The following is a 23,721-nucleotide window of genomic DNA, read 5'->3' on the forward strand; positions in this document are numbered from 1 at the left end:
CAACCCATCCGCCACCCTTTCAGCTCTATGAGATCATTATCAGAATGGATTAAAGCACATATTAGGGGAATGACTTGAAAAAACATAAGATGGCAATCAATGTCTGTCAGACTAAATATTTCACACACACACTAAGACTAATAAAATTAAAAGGAGAAAATCCTATCAAATTTATTTGCTGCATATAAAAAAGCATTTGGATCTGTAGAGCAAAACATGGACTTTTTTAAGTGTCTCCTCCAATATGGTATATCCCATGTATATGTTAAAATTGTTTGTTTCATCCTAACAGAGATAAATACAAAGAGAATTTTGATGGTCTTATGATTATCATTATCAAGTAATGCCATGCATAAGCTTACCAAAAGTAGTCACCATTATCAGGAAGCACGTCTTACACAAAATCCAAATGGAAAAGATATGTTCTCTGGATGGTGAAACTCTCCTGTTAGCAGATGACAACAAAATGATTGGGCTGAGCTCTGGTTCTCTTCAATGAGATCCACAGCCACTCAAAAGAGGTTGGCCTATTGAGCCACTTGGGGAAAAAAACAAATGGTTGAAGAAACTGATCACTCAACAAAACGAAACAAAACAATGGGGACCCAACTGGCCAGTTCCAATTGGCCAATACTGCTCCCTCCCTTCCTTTCTCCCTTCTCTCCTCTCCCTCTGTTCACGCAGGGGATCATACCCCTACCAGTGGGTGCTCTGCCCAAAGGAATATAAATTTCGATTGCTGAAACTTCACAAGATGTCTTGGGGTTTACAGGCTAGATTTCTTTTTTTTTCTTCCCCACTTATTTATGCTACCACATGGGTACTACATATGGACAAAGAGCTGGGGCCATAATTAGACAAAAGGAAAAGAGATGTCTGAATTACATCTGAGAAGCTGAGCAATGCTTTCAATGATTCCATGCTATTCTCTCCAACAAAAGACTTTGTGACACTAACATTATATTAATGGTGTTATATGGATGGGGATCATGGAACACTACAAAGAATTAAAATTTCAGATAACTCAAAGGGCAAAGGAAAGGCATTCATGGTAGATAATTACATAGGATAGCAGAACTTTAGAGGTGAAGATAGCCTCTAGTCCAGCTATCTGGTCCAACACCCATGAAAAGGAATCCCCAATAATTGGTCATCCTTCCTCTGCTTGAATAAAGATGAAGGGAAACCCTGTCAAGATAACCTATTTCCCAAAGCAGGTGGGACAGCTCTAATTTTAGTAAGGTTTTTTTCTGAAATAAAGCCTAAATATATCTCTGTGACTTCATAGAATCACAGATTTTGAGGTGAAAGCAACTGCAGATGACATCCATTCTAATCCCTTATTTATAGGAAGGTAAAGAGACTTGCCTAGGTCACTGAGATAGTGTTTCAGAGCCAGTACTATTTCCATTGTGCCCCTCATACTTCACCTTTTATCCACTGATTGTGATTCTTCTTTTTGAAACCAAACAGAACAAATTTATTCCTATTTCCTGTAATAATGCTGCAAATACTTAAAGTTGGTGATCATGATACCCTGAGACTTCTCTTCTCCAGGATAAATATTCCTAGTTCATGATTTATATATGGTATGGATTCTAGCTAGGTCCTTCCCTATTCTGGTTGCCCTCCTCTGGATGTTCTTCAGCTTATTAATATCCTCCCTAAACTGTGACACCCAGAACTAATCATAAGATTCCAGATGTGGTCTGACCAGAGCAGAGTCCAGCAGGGATTATCATCTCCTTATTCCTGGGAGCTATGCCTCCAATGAGGCTTTAAATTGCATTAACTCTTTTATTTCCATATTACCTCTTGTGTCATATTATGTTTGCACTTCACCAGAAAACCCTAGATTTTTTACAAACTGCTACATAATGGATCCTATTATATTATCAATGATGACTTGTACATAAAAAGTAGCTTAAAAGACAACTAGACAATGTATATGAATTATATGACTAGAAAAAGAGCTGTGTTAGCCATATAATGATGGTAAGATATACAGGATAAATAGAAATTGTTGTAGTAATATCCACCAAGCAATAAAATATCTATAACAAATCCTCTACCACACTGGGCAAATCCTCTATGGAGGATTTATAGAAAGATACAGACAAGAATCATATGATGATGTGTTGCAATCTGAACCAACAGATAGTCTCCAAACTGATGAGATCACAAATACATCAAAGTATAAAGATATATTTGGGGTCATTATTTCTCTAAAGTAGTTACTATTGGGATCTGCAAGTCTAGGATGTATTCTCTGCTCACCTCTGCCTCTTAGAATACTGAATCTAATTCAAGACTCAGCAAAGTTGCCACCTCCTACATGAAGTCTTTCCTCATTTCCTCCAGTTGTTTATTTTCTCTCTCTCCTCAAATTTGATTATATTTACTTATCTATCTGCATGTTGTATCCTCAACTGTTATGTAAGGTCCTTGATGGCATGTAACACAGTGTCTTGCACATTCTAGGTGCTTTTTAAAAAGTTTAATTGAATTGAATGAAACTAAACTGAATTATTATAGTTATCATATATGTGTTATAAAGCAAATAATAATTAACAATTATTATAAAGCAAAACTGTTTGTCATGGATGGCTTGAATAAGATGAACACAGATCTGTTCATAAAATACTGATATGCCATAACTGGAGTATATCCCTCTAAACTTGAGAGGTAAGCCTTGGACAAATAAAAGGACCCAAAATGTTATACCTCTTATCTCTGAGGTTGGCAAGCATACCTTTCCACAAATACTGTGGTGTCACTGTCAGAGACAACACTGGACTGGATGGATAATTGGTCTTATACAGTACAGCAATTGTCATTTTCTTGTGCCATTAAGAAAGAATTAGCAATGAAGTTGGAGGAGAGAATTGGACTACACAAACCTTCATAATCAATTATTGGTTTCAAAACCCTCTAATTGTGACTGTAAATCATTCAGTGGCTTTTCCTTAGCCTGAGTTTTCAAATGAATTAATTTTCCTAGACGAATTTGATAGTGGAGTAATGGAACAGAAAGTTAAATTACCTAACCATTCATCTTCAACTTCAGATAGTAGTGGTGGTGACAAAAAATTTAGGTGGCAGAAGAAAGCTTTCTCATCTGACAATGTCTTTGATAATACAGAAGAGAGTATTCTATAGTACACTATTTTATTGCACCAATAACTTAATAACATGGAAAACTAATTCATGGAATTACTTGTCCATCTGTTACTAACCAGGGCCCTCCTTTTGTAAAAATTAGTAAAGAATCAAGTCACATGGGGTAAGCAATTTTTGCCAGTGTAAGATACTACTGTTGTTATTTTGTTTTAACCAAGTGGAACAATGCAAATAGATCAATTCATTAAATAAATAGTAGGTCAATAGAAGTACCTTCCTGACTATGGGGAGGTAGAAAACCAAAAACACTCTATGCTAAGCCACATCAACTCTTAAGTACATAATCCTGTATGGAAGAAGCAAGAGATCCACTGTTGTTATAATAAGCTATAAATGTCTGTGTGCATAGGTGTACCTGTTTGTGTGTGTGTGTGTGTGTGTGTGTGTACATTATTGTCTGTGAAGATGAAAAAAAGAAAAGAACAGAAAAAGAAACTATGAGTAGTATACCAGGCAGCATCACGAAAGCTCCCAAAGCCAAACTTACTAATGTCTCCTCCAAAGATGTGACATTTTTCCAGGGCAAATTGTGCTAAGTCACCAAGTACAACCAAGAGAATGAAAATAGGGAGCTTAGTATGGTGGAGTCTAGAAAGTACGGTTCTTTGGGGCAACATTACCAACATTACCAGAATGAAAATGCCCAATGCCTAAACCCATACCCACCTCGAACCCAATGTGCTGGATATGGCAAAGGGTGCAAGGCTTCCAGGCTTGATGAAGTGTTTGGGAATGTAGAAAGGAGAAAATGTGGAAACTAATTGAGGAGGCAGGAAAGGGTAAAGAATTTTAGACTACCATGCTATTAGATACATATGAAAATTCATCACTTATCTATTCTAACACATTACAGATCTGGGGGATTGGGATATTGGATTGGGGCAGGGCTGAAGGAGAGGTTGTACATACATACATACATGTGTGTGTGTGTGTGTGTATAAATGTGGTGTGACTGTCAAGAGACAACACTGGACTGGATGGATAATTGGTCATTTTCTTGTGCCATTAAGAAAGAAGTAGCAATGAAATTGGAGGAGAGAATTGGACTATACAAACCTTCATAAATGATTATTGGTTTCAAAATGTATACACATAAATGATCACAAGTCAGTGTCACATTGTTGTTGGGTAAATATTTCTAACCATTTAATCATAATGAATTTTTATCCTGAAAGCCTAGGCAGATAAAGTTGATGACCTCTTTTTAAAGTACTCTGGTAAACCATCCCATATCATTAGAACAAATAACAGGAAGTTGACCATCTTTGTAGGACAGAGGGTAAACTGCATTTAAAATCTATAGAATTAGCTTGACGTATAATGAAGGACCCATGAAGTATCAATTCCAAAGAGACTGAGACAGTATTGTGTATTTATGGTATCACAGAAAAAAAGGCTTCTTGGTCTGCTAATCTATCTCAGTAGCAGGAATTGCAGGCTGCCTTACACTCTGTCTAGAAGTATGATTAGAAAAAAGATCAGTTTGGAGAAAATTCAAATGACTTAGAAAATGACATCTGTAGATATCTACACATGTATAATACCTTTCTTATTTTCCAATCATTTACTGTATCCTAATTTGAACGCTAGCAGATTTTAAAACTTTTTTCTAATCTGGGTTCACTATCTCTTACCTGACAATCATGAACATAATTCTAGTCCTCTGTCAAAAAGACAAGGACATCAAATTTTTATTAACAACAATGTATTCTACCTTGGGAAACAAAATAAGAAAAATGTGATACAAAAGTATCCCTGCCTAACCTCACTAGTTGTTTCTGTGAAAACAAGTTAGGTGAAACAACATTACAGGAGCACTTAGTTCCAGGGACACAATGGAAACAATGTTATAAATGTGAATGTGTTCTGGGGTGGCAAAACTTCAGACTATAAAAGCTTAAATTAGTTCTCTTACCTAAAGTTATATAATATTTATAATGGTAATACCAACCCAAGAGCTCAAGGTTATGCTATAGAAAGTGGGGTAGAGGCAAAAGGAAGCCACCCCATATATTTCACATAATCAATTATCGTTAAAAAAAAAGTTACGGCCCCAAAATACCAATTCACTGGGCAATGAAACATTATTATATATAACTTTAAAAAACTGAGTCTTTTAAAGACTATCTCACTCAAGATGGAAAAGTAAGGGTTTACTCATGGGCTCAATGCCATTTTGATCGACATGGGAGATTTGACCTGTTCTATTTCTGATCTGGACTGATTTGCAGCCCCTATAAGCAACCTAATGCACCTCTTCCCAAACTCTAGAGGCTCACTATATTAATAACAAACAGTGCAGACATATGAAATACTTAGCCCACTGCAGCTCAGAACTCCTGAGATCTACTGGTCTCAGTCTTCCCAAGTTGCTAGGATTATAGGCATGCACCACCAAGCCAAGAGATAGGCTTTTACAATGTTGGAAGAAAGATGGGTCCATAAAGGAACAAGGGATAGATATATGAGGGAGCACAGCAAGATGGAGCTCCCTCAGTATGCCATATGTTCCCTGAAAAACTTTGCACCTTCTCTTGCACCTCGTCTATCAGAGGTTTGCTTCATCTCCAAAAGATAAGCCAGAAAACAAGCAGAGTTTACCTCTTCCTCTACAGCTGCTCCCCAATCAGATTTGTCTTCCCAGATGGCTATTTGTTTCACTAGAAAGTGAAAAGCGATATCACTGTGACTTCTGGTAAAGATGGCTTCATGAAAGGTCACAGAAGCATCCAACTTTCCTTCATGTATACCCACAAATACCTACAAATAGTATCAGACTAACTAATGATCAAGAAATCCAAAGAAAAACTAGTAAGTGCCTTTATCCAACCCAAGACCACTCAAAAAAACAGTCAGAAGCTTGCAGGACTCCACCAAGAAAGTCGGTGTGAGTGCAGTTGAACAAGCTAGAAGTCTCCCAGTGCTCAGACCAGAGATGTTCCAGCTCCCATCCACAGTGTTCTATAGCTTTTGAGGGGTAGAAAACCAGAGTGAGCAGACAGGGAAGCAGAAACCCATAGATCTCTCACTGTGGACCCAGGAGCCAAAGAAGGCAATGCTCTGCAAGCAATGCCCAACGGGGGGCTTGAAGTCTTCAACACTCTGGCCTGATTTGCTCCTGAAGGTCCAGAAACACTCTTAACCTGTGGGTTCTGAGTCTGTGGGTCAGGAGACTCATAGTGTTTGAATAGGGAAACCTCAAGAGGGTCAGAAATCCACAATGCTCTGACCAGGTATGGGAATGGGGCTGGCAACACTCTGGCCAAAGCAGCTCAGAATCCACAGAAATCTGACCTGAGACGCTCCACAAAATCCTGAAAACAACAGCACTCTGAACCTGGATAATCCAGGTGAGCTTGAAAAATGCCAACACTCTGAGAATATATGCCAGGGGTGGTAGAAGTGGTAGGAGCCAGAAAATAGAGGTCAAAAACAAGTAGGACCATCCCATGCAAAACTGGGTGAGGGGGTGGAGCCTAGCCCAGGCATGAAGTTGCACATCAAGATTGAAGTTAGGGATATTAGCAAAAAGAAGTCAATTACTAAGAAATATTATGGAAATAGAATTGCCTTAACCAGAAAAAGAGAGTAAATCTACAACTACAGAGAACCAGAAGAAAAAATGGCTTATCCCCAAGGACTACAAGTATACCTGGAAGAAATGAAAGAAGGGATAAATAAAATGAGCTCTGGAAGAAAGAATAAATAAGTAGGTTATAACAGTAAACAGAAAGCTTCATTAGAATGGAACAAATAGAAATCAAAAACTTCATGAGATGATAATAGGAACAAAATCAAAAGACTAAAAAAATTTGAGAAAATATAAGGTATCTACTATTGAAAAATAATTTACCTAGAAAAAGGTCAAGAATAGGTAATTAAAGAATCTTCAAAATCACTGAAAATCATGAAGATACAAAAAACCTGGACACTACATTTCAAGAAATTACAAACAAAACTGTCCAGACCTAGTACAACCAAACAGTAAAATAAAAATAGAATGATCCACTGCTTACATCCCGAAAGACATCTCAAGATGAAAATATCCTGGAATGTAATAGCCAAAATCCAAAGCTTCCTGGTCTAAGGAAAAATATTGCAGGCAGACAGAAAGAGTTCAAAGAAGGGGAAAAAAAGGATTACACTAAGAAATGATACAATAAGGGTGTGAATAAAGGAATAAACAAGGAATAAGGAGGTAAAACAATATTTCTCAGAATTGAGGTTTGTGAGAAGAAAAAATATACAAATCTAGAAAATGAGAAGGCAGACATCCTATGAACCTCACTTATCTAAACCAGATAAAGTGGGATAGAATACATATGCTTGTGCAAACACATGCGTGTGCACGCACACACAAGTTTAGTTTAGAAATACATTCAACTCAACAGAGAAATGAGAAGGAACAAAAAATGAGAAAGGGGTGGCGGTTGACTGGGGAAGTAAAAGTCTGGGAGGGAAGTCACAAACAAAACATACTCCAACTTCAGAAGAGGATTGTAAAGAAGGGATTAAAAGGCAGAAAGCAGAAGACCTAGTGATTGATATCTCAGAGGGAGGAAGAATGGAGAAAAAAATGATGTAGAAGGAGATACCTTCAATTACAGATCAATAATGTTTATTATATTCCTTCTCCATCTTCACCTTCTTCTTTGTAAAGAGTAGTACTGGGGGGGGGGGCGGGGGGGAGTGGGGCAAGAGAGGAAAAAACTATTAAAGGATATGAATGGAGAGAAATATCCAATTAACAATCATAATCATTAATGCAAATGAGATGGACTTAACAACAAAATGGAAAAAGATACTAGAAAGGACTAGAAAGCAGAGTCTAACAATATTGTTTATAAGAAAGCCTTTTGAAAAATAAAGACTTCAGGCACCTCAGTAGTACAGTGGATAGAGCAGAGGCTCTGGAGTCAAGAAGACCCGAGTTCAACTCCGGCCTCACACACTATGTAACCCTGGGCAAATCACTTAACCCCAATTGTTTCCAAGAAAAAAGAAAGAAACATAAAGACTCATACTGGTAAAATGAGGGGTTGGAACATAATTCACTATGGTTCAAATGAATTTGGTAAAAATTTTGTAAAAAGGTAGAATCATGAGCGTAGGCCAGGCAACAGTAGAAATAGTCATGATTTAAATGATTAAAAGAGATTTAAAAAGAGAAATTACCTATGCTTAATGATATCATAGATTGTGAAATCACATCAATAATTTTATATAGATACTTACACACCAAATGGTTAGCATTTAGGTACTCTTAATTAAATTACAGAGAGAAATAGATAGCCAAATTATAATAGTTGGAGGTCTCAATGAAGTCATTTCAGACCTACACAAATATGACCCCAAAAAATGAACAAGAAAGAAGACAAAGACTTTAATAGACTTTTACGAAAATTAGAGATGATGGCTACCTGGCAATTACTGAAGAAGGACAAAAAGGAATATACATACTATTCAGTGGTATGTGGCATTTTAACAAAAATTTTCCATGGACTCAGACTCCTCCTCCTGCTCAAAAAAAAGAATAAACGAATGCAAAAATTAGAAGTACCAAAGGCATTCTTTGGTGACAATGAAATAAAAAGTATAATCAATATTCTTTGAAGAAAGAATTCAAACTTAAATGAGGGTTAAATAATCTAATTCTAAAGAATTGGTGAGTCCATGAACAAATCTTAGAAAATTAGATAATTTCAAAGAAAATGGCAACCATGTGACAATATACCAAAATATATAGTCATAGCAGTCTTATCCCTAAATACTTTCAAATTAATGAATTAGCCATGCAACTAAAAACAACACAAAGAAAAACAACAAATTTTAAAACATCAATCAAACACTGAAATAGAAATCTTGAAAAATAAAAGAAGTTAACAAAACTGATAGCAAAAAAGAAAGTAAAACAGATGAGTTGATAAATGAGATAAGGGCTTGGAGTTTTGGGGAAAAAATTAATAAAACAGATAAACTATTGAACTAATAGCTAATATGATTTTTAAAGAGGAAAACCAAACTTCCCAAATCAAAAATGAAAAAAAAATTCACAACATAAAAATAAAGGAAATTATCAGAAACTTATTTGTCCAATAATATGCCAACAAAATTGATCAATAAAATGGATGAATATTTGCAAAAATTTAAAATGCTTCAATTAAAAGAACAAAAAATAGATAATTTAAATAATGTACTCTGGGACGACAAATTGAATAAGCCATAAATGATCTCCCCAAGGGGGGAGAAAAAGGAGCAGAGATTTATGAATGAATATTAATGAAACATTCCTAGAACAATCAGGTGCAATACTGCATAAAATGTTTGGGAAAATTGGAAAAGAGGGGATTTTACCAAATTCTTTGAGGTGTGTGTGTGTGTGTGTATGTGTGTGTGTGTGTGTAGTCTTAATGCCTAACTTTTACCAATTCTTCCATATATACATACAGTCTTAATACCTAACCCAAGGAGACAAAAAGCAGAGAAAGAAAAATATAGGGCAATAGCCCTAAAGAATATTGATTTAAAAATATCAAATAAAATATTGGCAAAGACTTTACAAAACAACGTGTAAAAAAGTTTATGCACTATGACCAGATTTGAATTATATCCAAAATGCAGACCTAGTCCAACATTAAAAAACACCTGTAACAGAATGGATCATATTCATTATAAATCTTACTAAAAACATGATTATATCAGTACATACAGAAAAGGCATTTGATAATATGCAATACCCATTACTATTAGAAACACTAAAAATCATAGGAATAAAATTGTCTTTCCTTAAAATGGTAAATAGCAGCTACTGAAAACCAAGAGTTAGCATTATCTGTAAAGGATAAGTGCCAGAGGCCTTTCCAATAAGATCAGGGTTAAAACAAGGATGCTCATTACCATCATTATTATCTGATATAATTCTAATATGCCAGCTATAATAAGTCAAGAAAAAGAAATTCAAGGAATAAGCATAGAAGAAGAAGGAAAATCATTGCATTGTGTAGATATTATAAATTATAGGATTGTAGAGAAGCCTGCAGATTCAACTATGAATAAAATAAAACTAATTTCAGCCATGTAGCAGGATATGAAGAAGACACACATAAATCATCACCTCTTCTATATAGTATCACCAAAAGCAGCAGAAAGAGACAGAAATGGAAATTCCACTCAAAATAATTACAGACTGCATAAAATATTTGGGAACCTCTCTACCAAAGCAATAAAAGTAATAGTATGAATACAACTACAAAACATTTTATGGAAATAAAAACAGACCTAAATAATTGGAGAAATATTAATTGCTCATGATTGAGGCATGTCAATATTATTAAAAAGAAATGACAAAACTACCTAAATTAACTTATTTATTCATTGCCATACTAATCAAACTAACAGTATTACATCATAAATCTAGAGAAAAACTGTAAAACTTAATCTGGAAGAACAAAATATCAAGCAACTAAAGGGAATTTTTTTTAAAGTGGGGAAGGAAGGAGCCTCTTTGCACCAGATTTCAAACCATACTACAAGGCAATAGTCATTGAAAACATTTGGTACTGGTTAAAAAATGGAAAAGCTGATCAATAGAAGAGATTAGGTATAAACATACAAAAGCAAACAAGCATAATAGCATAGTATTTAATAAACCCAAAGATACCACACACATACATACACACACACACACACACACACACACACACACACTACTGAAGTAAAAACTCACTTTTTGATTTAAAAAAAAAAGTTCTGGAAGCATTGGAAAGAAAGACTATCAGAAATTAGGTTTATCAACAACTCATACCATATACCACAATAAGTTCCAAATAGTTACAGACCCTAGATATTAAAGGACATATCATAAAGAAATGAGAAGAGCCATAAAGGATCCAACTTTTAAAACAATAAATAGGGAGAAAGTTCTTGATCCAAAATGTCATTTTTTAAAAAAGGATTACAGAAAATAAAATGGAAAATTTTAATTACATAAAATTGAAAGAAAAACCTTTGCATAAACAAAATCAAGGCCATTAAAAATAGAGGAGAGGAGGAGGTAAAAAATCTCTGCAGCAAGTTTCTCTGGTAAAGCTGTGATATTTGAGTGATTCAAATATATAAGAACAGAGCCATTGCCCCAGTAGGTAAAAAGTCAAGAGATACAAAGAGGAAGTAATGAGGGGGAAATGAAGATATTCATATAGCTATTAAGCTACATGAAAAGTGCTACAAATTACTAATAACAAAAGAAATGCAAATTTTAAAAACTTTGATGCTCCATTTCATGCCAATCAAATTGGTAAGAACTGCAAAAACTGGAAAATTACAATTGTTGGAGGGGATATGGGAGGACAGGTACACCATTAAAGTTGTTGAGGAAGCTGTGATTGTTCCACCCAATTCTGGTTTGGTCCAGCCAATTTGCAAAGAACAAAAAGTCACTTAGCCATGTTTTGACCCAGATATATCACTGGTAGGTATATATCCTAAAGAGATTAAAGAAAAAGTGTTTTGTGTGGCAGAAAAGAACTGAAAATTAAGGGGATACCCATAAATAGGGAATGGCTGAACGAATAATGTTATCTGAAATTCAGAGAAACTTGAGAAAACTTATAATGCAGAATAAGAAGACCAAAACCAGGAGAAAAATTTATACAACACTGTGAGGAAAAAATTTAATTCTGAGAATTTGGATGAATGAAATGACTATGATTCCTGAACATCAATGATGAAGCATTCTACCTACCTTGTAACAGCAAAATGATACAACATGAGACTCCCGTTTTCAGACAGGGCCAATGTGTAGATTTATTTTCCTTGACTAATTTTATTGACTGATTGATTGCCAGTAAGAGGTTTTACATGGTAGGAGTCAAGGCAATTGAGAAACAGAGGAGATATAATGACCTTAATGCCCCCCCCCAAGAGTGCCCTTGAAGCATATTTTTTTTTGCAGGGGGAAGGCAGAGCAATTGGGGTTAAGTGACTTGTCCGAGGTCACACAGCTAGTAAGTGTGTCAAGAGTCTAAGGCCACATTTGAACTCAGGTCCTCTTGACTCCAGGGCTGGTGCTCTACTCACTGCGCCACCTAGCTGCCCCAGCATATTTTTAAATACGCAGAAGAAAACAGAATGAAGTTGAAAGGGAGACAGAGAACTAGAATAGCTTTTAACTATTCGATTTATAATATTCTTTTTAAATTCAGGTGGACATAATAAGGCTTTGCAGTTTCTTCTGTTCTTTATAGAAATATCCAAGTTTAGTGTTTTTCAATTTCAGAATAACAAATACTTCAAAAAACTAAAATATATCAGTTCACCAAAAAAAAATAGTGAAAGGAGATAAGGTGGGTTTCAAAGGCAAAGGGAGGAGAGGAGGAAAGTTTATGGGTATAACTTGATATTACCACAGGCCTGTCCACCAACCATTTTCTGATTATCCTAACTATTAAAGAATTGTCCCAGCTCAACTACTCTCTCTGCTCTCTACCAGTCAGGGGGTAAAGGGGATTGGCATCTTCAGGAATAAACCACCATTACTATACACTTTTTCTATGGTAGGATTTAATTATAGTAAACAGTAATTCCCAGCAACTGTTCAATGTTACTTTACATTATAACCAAACCCTATCTTAAGGACATGAAAATCCTCTATAATGTTGTTAATCAATTGCCTATTCATAACATTGTTCCTATGAAAACAACTGTCATAGATTAAGAACGTTAAGGTGAGATAAGCTTATATTAATGAAGGGAATAAAAAACATTCACTGGGATAGTTTTATGTAAGATTTGATTCCATTTATACAAGTTGCTAAACACATATTGTAAGTCCTTTTCTTTTAATGTATTCAATCACCCTACTTCTCTTCTTACCAGATCATAACCACCTGATACTTAACAGCAGCACCAACTTAGAAGTTCCCTAAATATTTAGAAAGTGTAGGAATCAGAAAGTTTAAAGAATATCACTAAACGGTTGCTTAAGTCTCGTGGTCATAACCAATCTAGTCATTTAAATGCATTGTAATATAACGAAAGTATAAAGGTAGGATTCTGTGAAAGGGCATCATCAACCCTTGTTCTGGTTAAAAGAGAAAAACAGAATAAAGCCTGGTGGTTCATCAAAAACCATACAGCAGCTGCCCTGGGGATTAAAGCTACACTTTGTTTCAATCCCCAGCCCACTCACAGTGTCAGAAGGAGCCAGAAGTCAGTCAGTCAATAAGCATTTATAAAGTGCTTACTACGGGCCAGGCCTTGTACTAAGTGTTGGAAATTAAAGGGGGGGAGCAAAAACAAAACAAAATAACCCAATAAAAACTAGTCCCTTTTATCCTATTAACATAGAATTAAAAAGTAAGAAAACAGTATTTTTGTGCCTTGGATTGGCTTAAGTTAAAAAAGATGAAGAAAGGAAATTAAAAAATTGTAATTTTAGCATTTTGATCTTTGTTAGAATTCTCTATTGAAATTATATTGTATAACTTTTTACATATTTATCATTTCTTTACTTGTGTACCTATTTTATTCATACATGTGCACGCACGGGAGGGGAGAGAGGGAGAGAGGGAGAGAGGGAGAGAGGGAGAGAGAGAGAGAGAGAGAGACTATGAGCTCCTTGAGTTGAGGGAATGCTTTGTTTTGTCTTTGTATTCCAAACACCTAGAATAGTACCTAGAATATACTAAGCACTGAATGTATGTCTGTGGAATTATAGTGAACTGAATTTGAATATTAAAAATTATCAGAAGTACTTAAAGGTAGAGAAGGTGAAATTACTCATCCAAATTTCAGTTTTCTAAGAAAAAAGAATATGCAGGGCCACCTCCTACAAGTATTTATGAATACACTGCTAAACATCAGCATTCATTTTCCACATGAGAATCAGAAAGTCTCATTGTAGCTCTTTTTCTTTAATTTGTGGTTCAATTATTGTTCCCTTCTGTGAAATATCTTGAATATAATGACACTAATAACACTTTAGTTCCCAACTGCACTACCCACTACACACTTCCTTGAAACAACTACTCCCTTTCAAATTATTCACAATCTGACATTAATCCTGTAATAAATGTGCATGGAATTCTCTCCTACAAAGTAGTCCTTACAAGCGTGTATGTGCGTGCATGTGTGTGTGTGTGTGTGTGTGTGTGCGTGTGTGTGTGTGTGTGTGTGAGAGAGAGAGAGAGAGACAGAGACAGAGAGAGACAGAGAGAGACAGACAGACAGACAGATAGATAGACAAAGACAGAGAGAAATACAGTGCCAAAGACAGAGGGATGGCTTTCCATTTATACCATTGAACAAATTGTTATTTAGCTTTTAAATCAGTAACAACACAAAATATTCAAATGAATTCCATTCTCAATGGAGAATGAATCATAGTCAAACACTGGACCAGAGAAATGATGCCTTTTTCAAACAACATTACTCCAACTGCCAACATCAAACCAAAAGGCAACCAACCAACCTACGGGGATGGAAAAAATAAAAAATATCCAGGCTAAAAAAGAGAGATTAAAAAAGAAAGAAATATAATTTTCCACCTTATCAGCCAACACGTCACCTTTAAAGATGACAAGTAAATAGCAGAAAGCAAAACTTTTTAATCAATGGTCTATAATCATTTCCTCTGAGAATTATTACTTTCTAGCAGAGAGATTCAGGGCTTGTGTTCAACACCAAACATCTTCTATCATGGTTAGTGACGCTGGTAACCTTTTTTGGACTCTATTTTATCAATCAGTAAACATGTGTTAGATGGATACCTACTATGATAAGTATAGTGGGGAGGAGGGGTTGCAAAGAAGTATCAGGCACACTTGCCATCAATAAAATTACCATTCAGTTGGTGAGAAAGAGTATAATGACTTTTTGTTTGAATCTAACAATCCAAGGTGCCAAATGTTGAATGAGTAGCCCAGGCAGGAAGTACCACAGTTCTGGGGGGGTTGAAATCCTTATTAGCTTCAACTTCCCCAAGCTGTAAATCCCGACGAAAGCACCATAGCTCTGCCAATAGCTTTCAACTGCTTTGTGTCTCTATTTTTAATTAAAAGCCAATCCAAGTCGCAAAGAGACAAAGAATATATCAGAAGAGCATATCAAAACAAGGCAGAGTTTCTATAATGAAACAGCATGAACTATGAAGAATTATTCAAATTTCTCCTTTTAGAAAATGAAAAATGAAGACTGCAACTAACATAGCACCTGAGATATAAATAGAGATATACACACATATGGTGTATTGTATACATATTACATATGTGTGTATATTTGTGTGTATGTGTGTATACATACATACATACATACAAGTACCTGAAGATGCTATGATTCCTGTAAAGTACTCCCAAAAAAGGAGCTGGTTCTCAGATTGGAAACTCTTTCTACCTGTCCCACTACCTGATCACATCCCACTTATCTCTGACTTAGTGAAAAAGGTCATAAGGTCATACATTGATGAAGAGCTCAAATGCACCTTAGAGGTCATCTAGTCCAACTCACCTCATTTTACATGTGAAAAAATGAAGCCCAAGACCACACACATAAATAAATGGCAGAGAAGGAATTTTAACTTGGGTCTGTTTCCAAATCCAGAGATCTTCTTATTGCACCACATGAATCCTAGAGTTTCTTACTATAGATAGAAGTTAAGGGACATGCCTAAGGTCACACAATTAGTAAGTACCAGAAGTAGATTTGAATTTAGATCTTCTTGACTCCAAGCCCAGAACTCTAACCATGAATACACTGCCTCTTCACACTCATCTTTGATAAACATTAATTTTGTTCTTAACATTTTCCCCAAGATTGAAGCACAAGTAGTTTATATTGGTTTCTAAAAATGAAACTCAAGGAACAAGAATTGTAGCTCAATTCTCAGGCTTAAAGCAATTGGAATATGCACGTATATTATTGTTGGGCAATACTATGTACAAGGCTGCTTGATGTTTGTTAATTCATTCCCTACAAATAGACTCAATTCTCTTTTTCCATGCTGTCCGTGATGGACACTGGTCTTTATTCACTACCCGGTCAGGCAGGTATTCAAATTATGAGCAGTATAGCAAATAAAAGGTGACTGCTCAAAAACTTCCTATAATTTTATTTGTAACAGTTGTTCATTGGCAATAGTGTTTGAGTCTGAGAATAGATCTCTCTTTAATGCTATTCCATTCAGCAGGGTAAGAGAAAATGTTCACTGTTTACAGTATTCAGTTATTGCAGCAGAGTTAATTACCAGCAATCACACATTTTACCTTATAACACCATTTCACACTTTCCTAGGATGTATTTTGCAGAGATCTCATTTGCTTAAGAGCCATTATAATAGTTTTTATCCACAAAATTATCACTGCTATCCCCCATCTGCTAGGCAAATAGACCTTTAGCTCATTGTTAAAAATTCTGTGATAGGATCCATCCTGTGGGTGGAGAGCCTAGTGGAAAGAAACTTCGTACGTGCTTTGTGTCCCTTTCTACCTTAACCTTCATAAAATGACTTCTCACCTTTTCTCTAGATGACCACTTTCATCTCTACATAAAGTACTTCGGACCCCTCTACAACATTTCTACTGAAATCACTGGGAAGGACCCCACCACATGCAAAGAGGAGAATATGAATGCTCCAGCAGAAAAACCTTCCTTGGCAATACATGAAAGGAATTTAACAGGATTAAAACTTAGACCATCGTGAGTAAAAAATGTTCCTCATTTTTCCTAAGAAAGTGCTGCCCATCTACTCATAAATGAAACAGTTCCATTCTGAGCCACAAAAAAATGTATTATAATCAAAATCAGAACCCAAGTACTTATGGTAACCATATATCCCAAAGTGCCCAATATTAAGAAAAGAATTTTGTTTTTACTTGACTTTGCAAAAAAAGAATCTCATTTATCATTGCAGGCATCCTGATTTTTAGCTCCAAAAATATGTATGTCACCATACGTAGACTGTACACATTTCACCTTTAAAAAGTGAACAATGTTCTTATCAAGAAGGACAGTAGTGTATCTAAGAAAAAGAGCTAGAGGGTTCATTTACATTAAGCTTTGTGACACTGAACTATTCTTATTTCAATTTATACTGCCAATTCACCTCAAAACATTTCATTTAGGTGCATGAGGGACCCCTTAATTGTCAAACAAGGATTTAATTTGTGCAGAGGAATCTACATGACAGAAAAAAATGTAAAATGGGAATGGAGGAACAGTTATCTGACAGATGGAAGTAATGTAGACAGTGTGTCTACATGTTTAATACAAAACCTTACAACAATGGCTCTGTAGGGCTCCAGCTTTCATTTTTATGAGGGATGTTTCAACCTTCTTTTAATTTATTTAAAACCAAATATAAACATTTTATTACAGAAAAGAGGAAATTTATTCAAAATAAAATCCTAATATTTAGAGACACTTCTGCACTTTACAAGTTAAAGTTGTTTTTTTTTTAAATCATTAGATTTTTTTTTTGGTGGGTCTCCAATGGGACCTCATTAACACCACATTCTTGTGGCAACAGAGAGGTCTCACACCAGACCTGCCTGAGAGTTGATTTTCTTTCTGGGTTTCTGACTAGATAAGAATTATGCCACATAGATAAACCAAGCAAAAAAAATACCCATTCTTGCCTTATTTATCTCAATGCATGAATTCAAACTCCTTTAACCATGCAGATACACTGTCTAAATAAAGCTCCTTATTCTGACATCTATCAGGGCTATGTCTTTGTTTCATGTACCGGAAATTACTTGGTATTCAATTTATACGCATTTTTGTGTTTACTTATCTGTGTGCACACTGCTTGTCCAGAGTAAAATGTAGGTTCTTTAAGGGCAGAAACTGTGTCCATTTTTTGTCTTTGAATCTCTAGTATGGAGCACAGTGACTGGCACACAGTAGACACTTCATGTTTAGTGAATTACACTGAACTAAAATGAACTGAATTGATATCTCACTAAATATCCACAAAAAACCTCTTGAATTATGGGTTGTTGTTATTGTTTTACTATCAACAATTCCCCAAAATTTATATCTATACATTCTGGTTTTTTTCTTCTACCTTTTTCTGGGTGACGAGCAGAGAACAATTTTATTTGTGACTGTTGAGAATATTTATAATAACATTTACCAGTATAATTTTTATACACTATATGTATCATTACATTGGGGCACAAAAATATATATGGCCATTAAAAAAAGAATGGGGTTTTGCTATTGAATGCAAGATATAAATAACCAGGAAATGCAATGGCTGTTATTTCCTTCTAATGCTCATATCTTAGGCATAACCGTTATCATTTCCAAATGCACATAACATGGTAATGTACACTGTTCCAAATGCAATATAAAATTTTCTATTAGTACTTATAACCCTGACTGTGTTTTTCTAACAAGTTGCTTGCGACTGTTACATACCATAAATAGGGATCAAGATTTTATGTATCACAGTGTTGTATCTTGATTATCCATTCTTTGGTTTGCCATGTTTTAAGTCATTCTACAGAAAGTTACAAATCCACATCATTCTAAAGTGTTAGATTTTGCAACAAGATCTCTGAATTAGCTGAGAAGACCAAGGGTATATGTTAGTTTTCCTAAGACTAGCTAACGTACAGACTATAAATTTTAGACTTACAGACTATAAATTTTGCATGTTTTCAATTGTTAGAAATTGATAAATAAAAGGCCATGGCTAAAAAGTTTTGCCAAACCACAATCCTTATCAATGACCCAGCATCTGAAGAATAGCAGCTATCAGAATTTATGAATGAGAAAATAGATGAAGAGCAGATTTCCATTTAGAATCCAAAAATGTAACCAAATCAAATTTCTGAGTGAATATGTGTATATAAACTCAGGCATCTGAAGTCATGTTGTTAATTTAACCCCACCCCACCCCCCACCCCCCAGCATCAAAGGGAGTACAGCCAGATAAAAATATATCTCCTTTGAGAGAATAATTTAAAAAGCAAATATTATGTAATTTATATATAGTAAATATCCCAAAGTATATACAAGAGCAAATTAGAGCATTCTCTGTGGTACATACAGCCTACAAATAGAAAGTTTTCATAAAAAGGTTGGTGGGGGGGAATAATTATCAGCATCATCAAATTGGGAAGGGTAAAAAAGAGGAATCACAGAGTTATACAAAATAAAGGAAAAAAAGAATGAAAGTTAAAATGCAATATTATTAAGTAAGGTGGGGGGGATTAGCAGGATTATTCTAAGAAACAATAAAGAATGAGTATTCAAAATACTTCTCAGGAACCATTTGATATAAAACTGGATTTGAGCCAGAATGTCCCAAATTTTACAAGCAGAGTTTATTAGCTAGGTAACCACAATTCCCCTTTTATTATTTAATCTTAATCATTAGCTCCTAAAACTAAATAGTTAAATTTTAAAAGGCATAAGGCCCCCCAATTTTCAAATATCCACAAAATCACCTTGAAGAAAGAAAAAAGAAAACCTTCTAAATAGTCGCATGGCTTTAAGTAAAATGTTCGTCTTCAATGCCACTTAGGAATTTATTTTGAAAAGCATTTTACTCTCATATTGTAGGATATTTTCCCATCTCTAACACTTTATAAGTTGGCCATGATGAGCACTTATTAGACATCTAAGCAATGACATTGTGCTACAGTTTCCTGTAACCTCCACTAGTAGAAGGCAGTCTTGCACTGAGTAGGTACTCAAGTGTATGTCAAAGGAAATAGTGAAGGAATGAATACTCATTTTACAGAAAAACACACCAGGTTTTCCATAAACCAAAGCACCTCCCCCAAGATGCATCCACACATACTCCCCCAAATCCTCCCCAAGATCTCTAAGACAGACTCACATTTTTCACTTTCATCCTGAAAGTCATAATAATCTCATTATAGATTGGTTTGTCAGTTTGTGTGAAAAATCAAAATTTACCATATAGTATAAAGCAGTAAATATAGCTATTTTAGGATGTTTATGTTATACAAATCATGAATGATATATGAAGCTAAAAGTCACTTGACAATTTTCCTACTTTATAGGGTAGTGTCCAGAACCCGGTGATCTATGTAATTTTTAAAATCTTTAGGCAGGGTGTCGATTTTAAAGACTAAACTTTAATTTCAGGTTACACTACTACTTTTAATTGGGAGGGGGAGATTTTAATTAGGTGGAAGGGAATTCAAATAAGCCTATTCAACTATCTAAGATGGAAAAGGGGGTGAGGGTGGGGAGAGTCACAGCAAGATGTTCCCCAGACCCTCTAGCCCAGGGAAATACAGTAGATGGGAATTATTTCTTCCTCTTCTCTCCCAGAAAGCCACCACTAACTTTCATTTAAAAACAAAGCACGCCTATTTAAATAAACAGAATACATATTTACAAGTAAATAAAATCTTCCTTCTGGGACAAGTTTCTGAGGCCATTTGACAGTCTTCCCTCTGCTCTTCTCCAAAGTCCTGAGAAGCCCAAGTACTGAAACATTTGTTGCACTATGTAGGGTAAGGGTTAGAAACACTGGAACCTGCTGTTCAAACCATAACAGAAACAACTCAAGACAGAATGCAGGTCAGAAGAAAAAAATACTTTTTAAAACAAAGAAGCTTAAAATGACATTTACGCTTTCTAATTATGCACCTCTACAAGAGACACATTTCCTCCCCGCTTTTCCTCATTGTAGAGAAAATCCATTTGTGCAATTTCAGACCTTAAAAAAGTAGCACTCAGTTTGACTCATTATAGTCTTCACCATAAAGTCTTGGTTTCTGCATCCCTTATTTTATTACCTTAAAGCTCACATCTTTTCCTTTAGTCTCTCTGCCTTCCATTCCCTCTAAACTAAGCATGTGCCAATCTGTCTAACCCTGTTCCAAAGTGAATCACGTGTTCTTCTTGCTTCTTGACAACATGTAGAACTAACCATTTGTATCTTTCTGCCATTATTCTATTTTGTTCCTCCTCTTTAATTGATCCAACACACAAACAATAGGGTTTCAACAGAAAAATAGCTCCTTGCAACAGAAGATGAAATGTTCAAGATAAGATATGTTTCTTAGACTCTTTAATAACAGTAATCCTTGTCCAACACAAAATTTTATGTAATGTGTTTCCAACACACACAAGTATCCATAACAGTAGGGCAGACATTTTTCAGGCTTATTATTCCAAAGCCCTATATCACAGTAATTAAGAATTGTGTCACACTGTACTGTATGTGAACACTGATCTCTTGATTTTGAAAACACTAAAAACACTGTCCAAGAAAGCATCAATATGGATTCCTGAGAAAGGACATTTTCTTGCAATCCCCCTAACAGAGCAGACTTCAAAGGTTCACTTTTTTCCTCCTGGTTAATGGGAAATTGTCCTATACTCTGCCCGTTTGATTTCTGGCCCAAATGGGCCAGTTCCAAAGGTGTTAAATCACTGTCATTTCAAACACACAATAGGTCACACTATTCAGGTCCACAAGAGTAGATGATTCTTGATTCTTTGCTAGGACCTGTTCTGAAGAGAGTCTTTCATGTGGCTTATGTCATGAAACCAAAAGCTCCCATCACATCAACAACCTCTACCACTCTCACCACTACAAACCCCAGCACCCCATACCCCAAGCCTTTCTTTCCTTTTGAAGGAGCGGTGCAGCTGAGGAAGCCTACCACCAAACCTTCCCTAAGAAGCTCTCATCTTCTCTCGCTCTTGCTCTAGTCGCCAGGTTGCAACAGAATTTCACTTCTTTTACAACATTTGCCGCCTCTTTTTCTCATCTCACTTTAAGCCTCCTTTGCCCTAGCTTCCGAGAGCCACCACTACCACCCCCTTCCTTCATGTCACCACATCAAACCTCCTTCTGAAGCCCACCGTCTCACCCTCCCTACACCCCAAAATGCATTTCTAATACATGTACCCAAAGAAGCACAGACCCGTATTATCTATTATACATAGATAATATGTGTCTGTACATATATGTATATACAGGAATCTACGTAAAACATGATCCACAGTATATGAGATATATGTGTGCGAACACATTTTCCCGACTCCAATTATCCTAACGGAAATAGCACGCTCCCACGAGCTCAGGCAAAGAAACTGGGAGTTGAATCCCTATTTCTCACTCCTCCTCCCTCACCCCCAAATCCACATGCCCTGCCCCCTCTTGCCATGATACGACTTTCATATGCACTGTGTCCACATCTGATACACACGCATACACAATGCATAGCGCTTGGGTTTGCATATGCCCGGGCACATTCACCAGGATAGCTTTTAAGACGTGGGGAGGGGGGACGTGGGGGGGCGTAGGGTATGCATATGGAAAGATACACTCCATAAGGGCACCGTGCGCGCGTGCGTGTATGTGCGTGTGCGTGTGTGTGTGTGTGTGCGCGCGCGCGCGTGGTGGTGTGGTGTGGGGTGTGTGTGTGTGTGTGTGTGTGTGTGTGTGTGTGTGTGTGTGTGTGTGCGTGTTGGGTGCTGGGGGAGGGGTGATTGGTGAGCACATCAGCAGTTGGGGGTGCAGAGGGCAGCTGCCGGGAGGGTGGAAGAATGGGGAGGAGAAGAGAGGCGGAGGGAACCGAGGTGGATGGGGCAAAGGAAGGGAAGTAGTCGGGGAGCGAGGGGAGGCGGCTCTCCCACTTACCCAACAGCAGCAGCTTGAGCTCCCGGCGTGCGTCCCGCTTGTCCCGGCGGAGCTGCCTCTCGATTTCATCGTTAATCCGCCGGGCTTCTTTGGCTTCTTCGCTCAGGCAGCACGCCATGATGGACTCCAGAGTCATTCTTCCCAACTGCTTCAGACACAACCCCCCAGTACCCCCAGAAAACACACGCGCGCGCGCGCTCCTTTCTCACTCACCGCCGCGGGCCGCGGCGGCAGCTAACCCTTGAGCTGGGTGTGGGAAGAGGGACTGCGGGTGGGAGGGGGAAAGGGGGGGGATCTGGGGTAAGGTAGGGTAGGAAGGGGAGGGGAAGGTGGGAGACTCCCGAAGCCACCCACTGCACGCCCGGCGAAGCCTGATCCCGGCGGCCGGGCCCGGACACAGAAGCGGAGCTCTCCACCCCGGGTGGAAGGGAGGTTAGGGAGGTGCAAGGAAGAGAGAAGGGGAAAGGCCCGCTCCCCCTGGCCTCTCTCAAACACGCACCCCCCTCAAAGAATACAACAACCTCCCCCCACCCCCCACCCCCTCTATCTCCTGCCTCTGTCACTAGCTAGATCCAACTCCTCCTCTTCTAAATCATGCACCGAGCAACATAGAAACATCCACTAGGGCAGCGGCGCGGCTGCGGCGGCGGCAGAAGCAGAAGCAGCAGCCGGCGATGGCACAGACACCAGAGCGCACCCTTTTCCCCTTCTCCGCCTGACACCACTCCCCCAGTGCCCCCCTGTATCCGAGATGACACCCGCCGGGATCCCTTTCCCACCCACCCCAGGCTCGCGCGCAAACACACTCACACACATACACACACGCCCCACTCCTTCCTCCTCTCCTTCCTCCCCTCCCTCCTCCTCCCCCTCCCCCTCCTCCTTCCTCCTCCTCTGCTCTCTGCCAG

General features: G+C 37.2%; 1 protein-coding gene across 1 annotated transcript in view; it reads right to left on the reverse strand.

Annotated features, from left to right (window-relative positions):
* The window catches only part of GNAQ (G protein subunit alpha q), a 414,409-nt gene extending 390,819 nt beyond the window's left edge, over positions 1–23,590 (reverse strand). Inside the window, exon 1 of the mRNA XM_036738394.1 lies at positions 22,814–23,590. Within this exon, the coding sequence (XP_036594289.1) occupies positions 22,814–22,949 (136 nt within the window). The 5' untranslated portion in view covers positions 22,950–23,590. The remainder of the gene's footprint in view (positions 1–22,813) is intronic.
* Positions 23,591–23,721: the final 131 nt, after the last annotated feature.

The sequence above is a fragment of the Trichosurus vulpecula genome, chromosome 9 (assembly GCF_011100635.1).
Source record: "Trichosurus vulpecula isolate mTriVul1 chromosome 9, mTriVul1.pri, whole genome shotgun sequence".
NCBI classification, from domain to species: Eukaryota; Metazoa; Chordata; class Mammalia; order Diprotodontia; family Phalangeridae; genus Trichosurus; species Trichosurus vulpecula.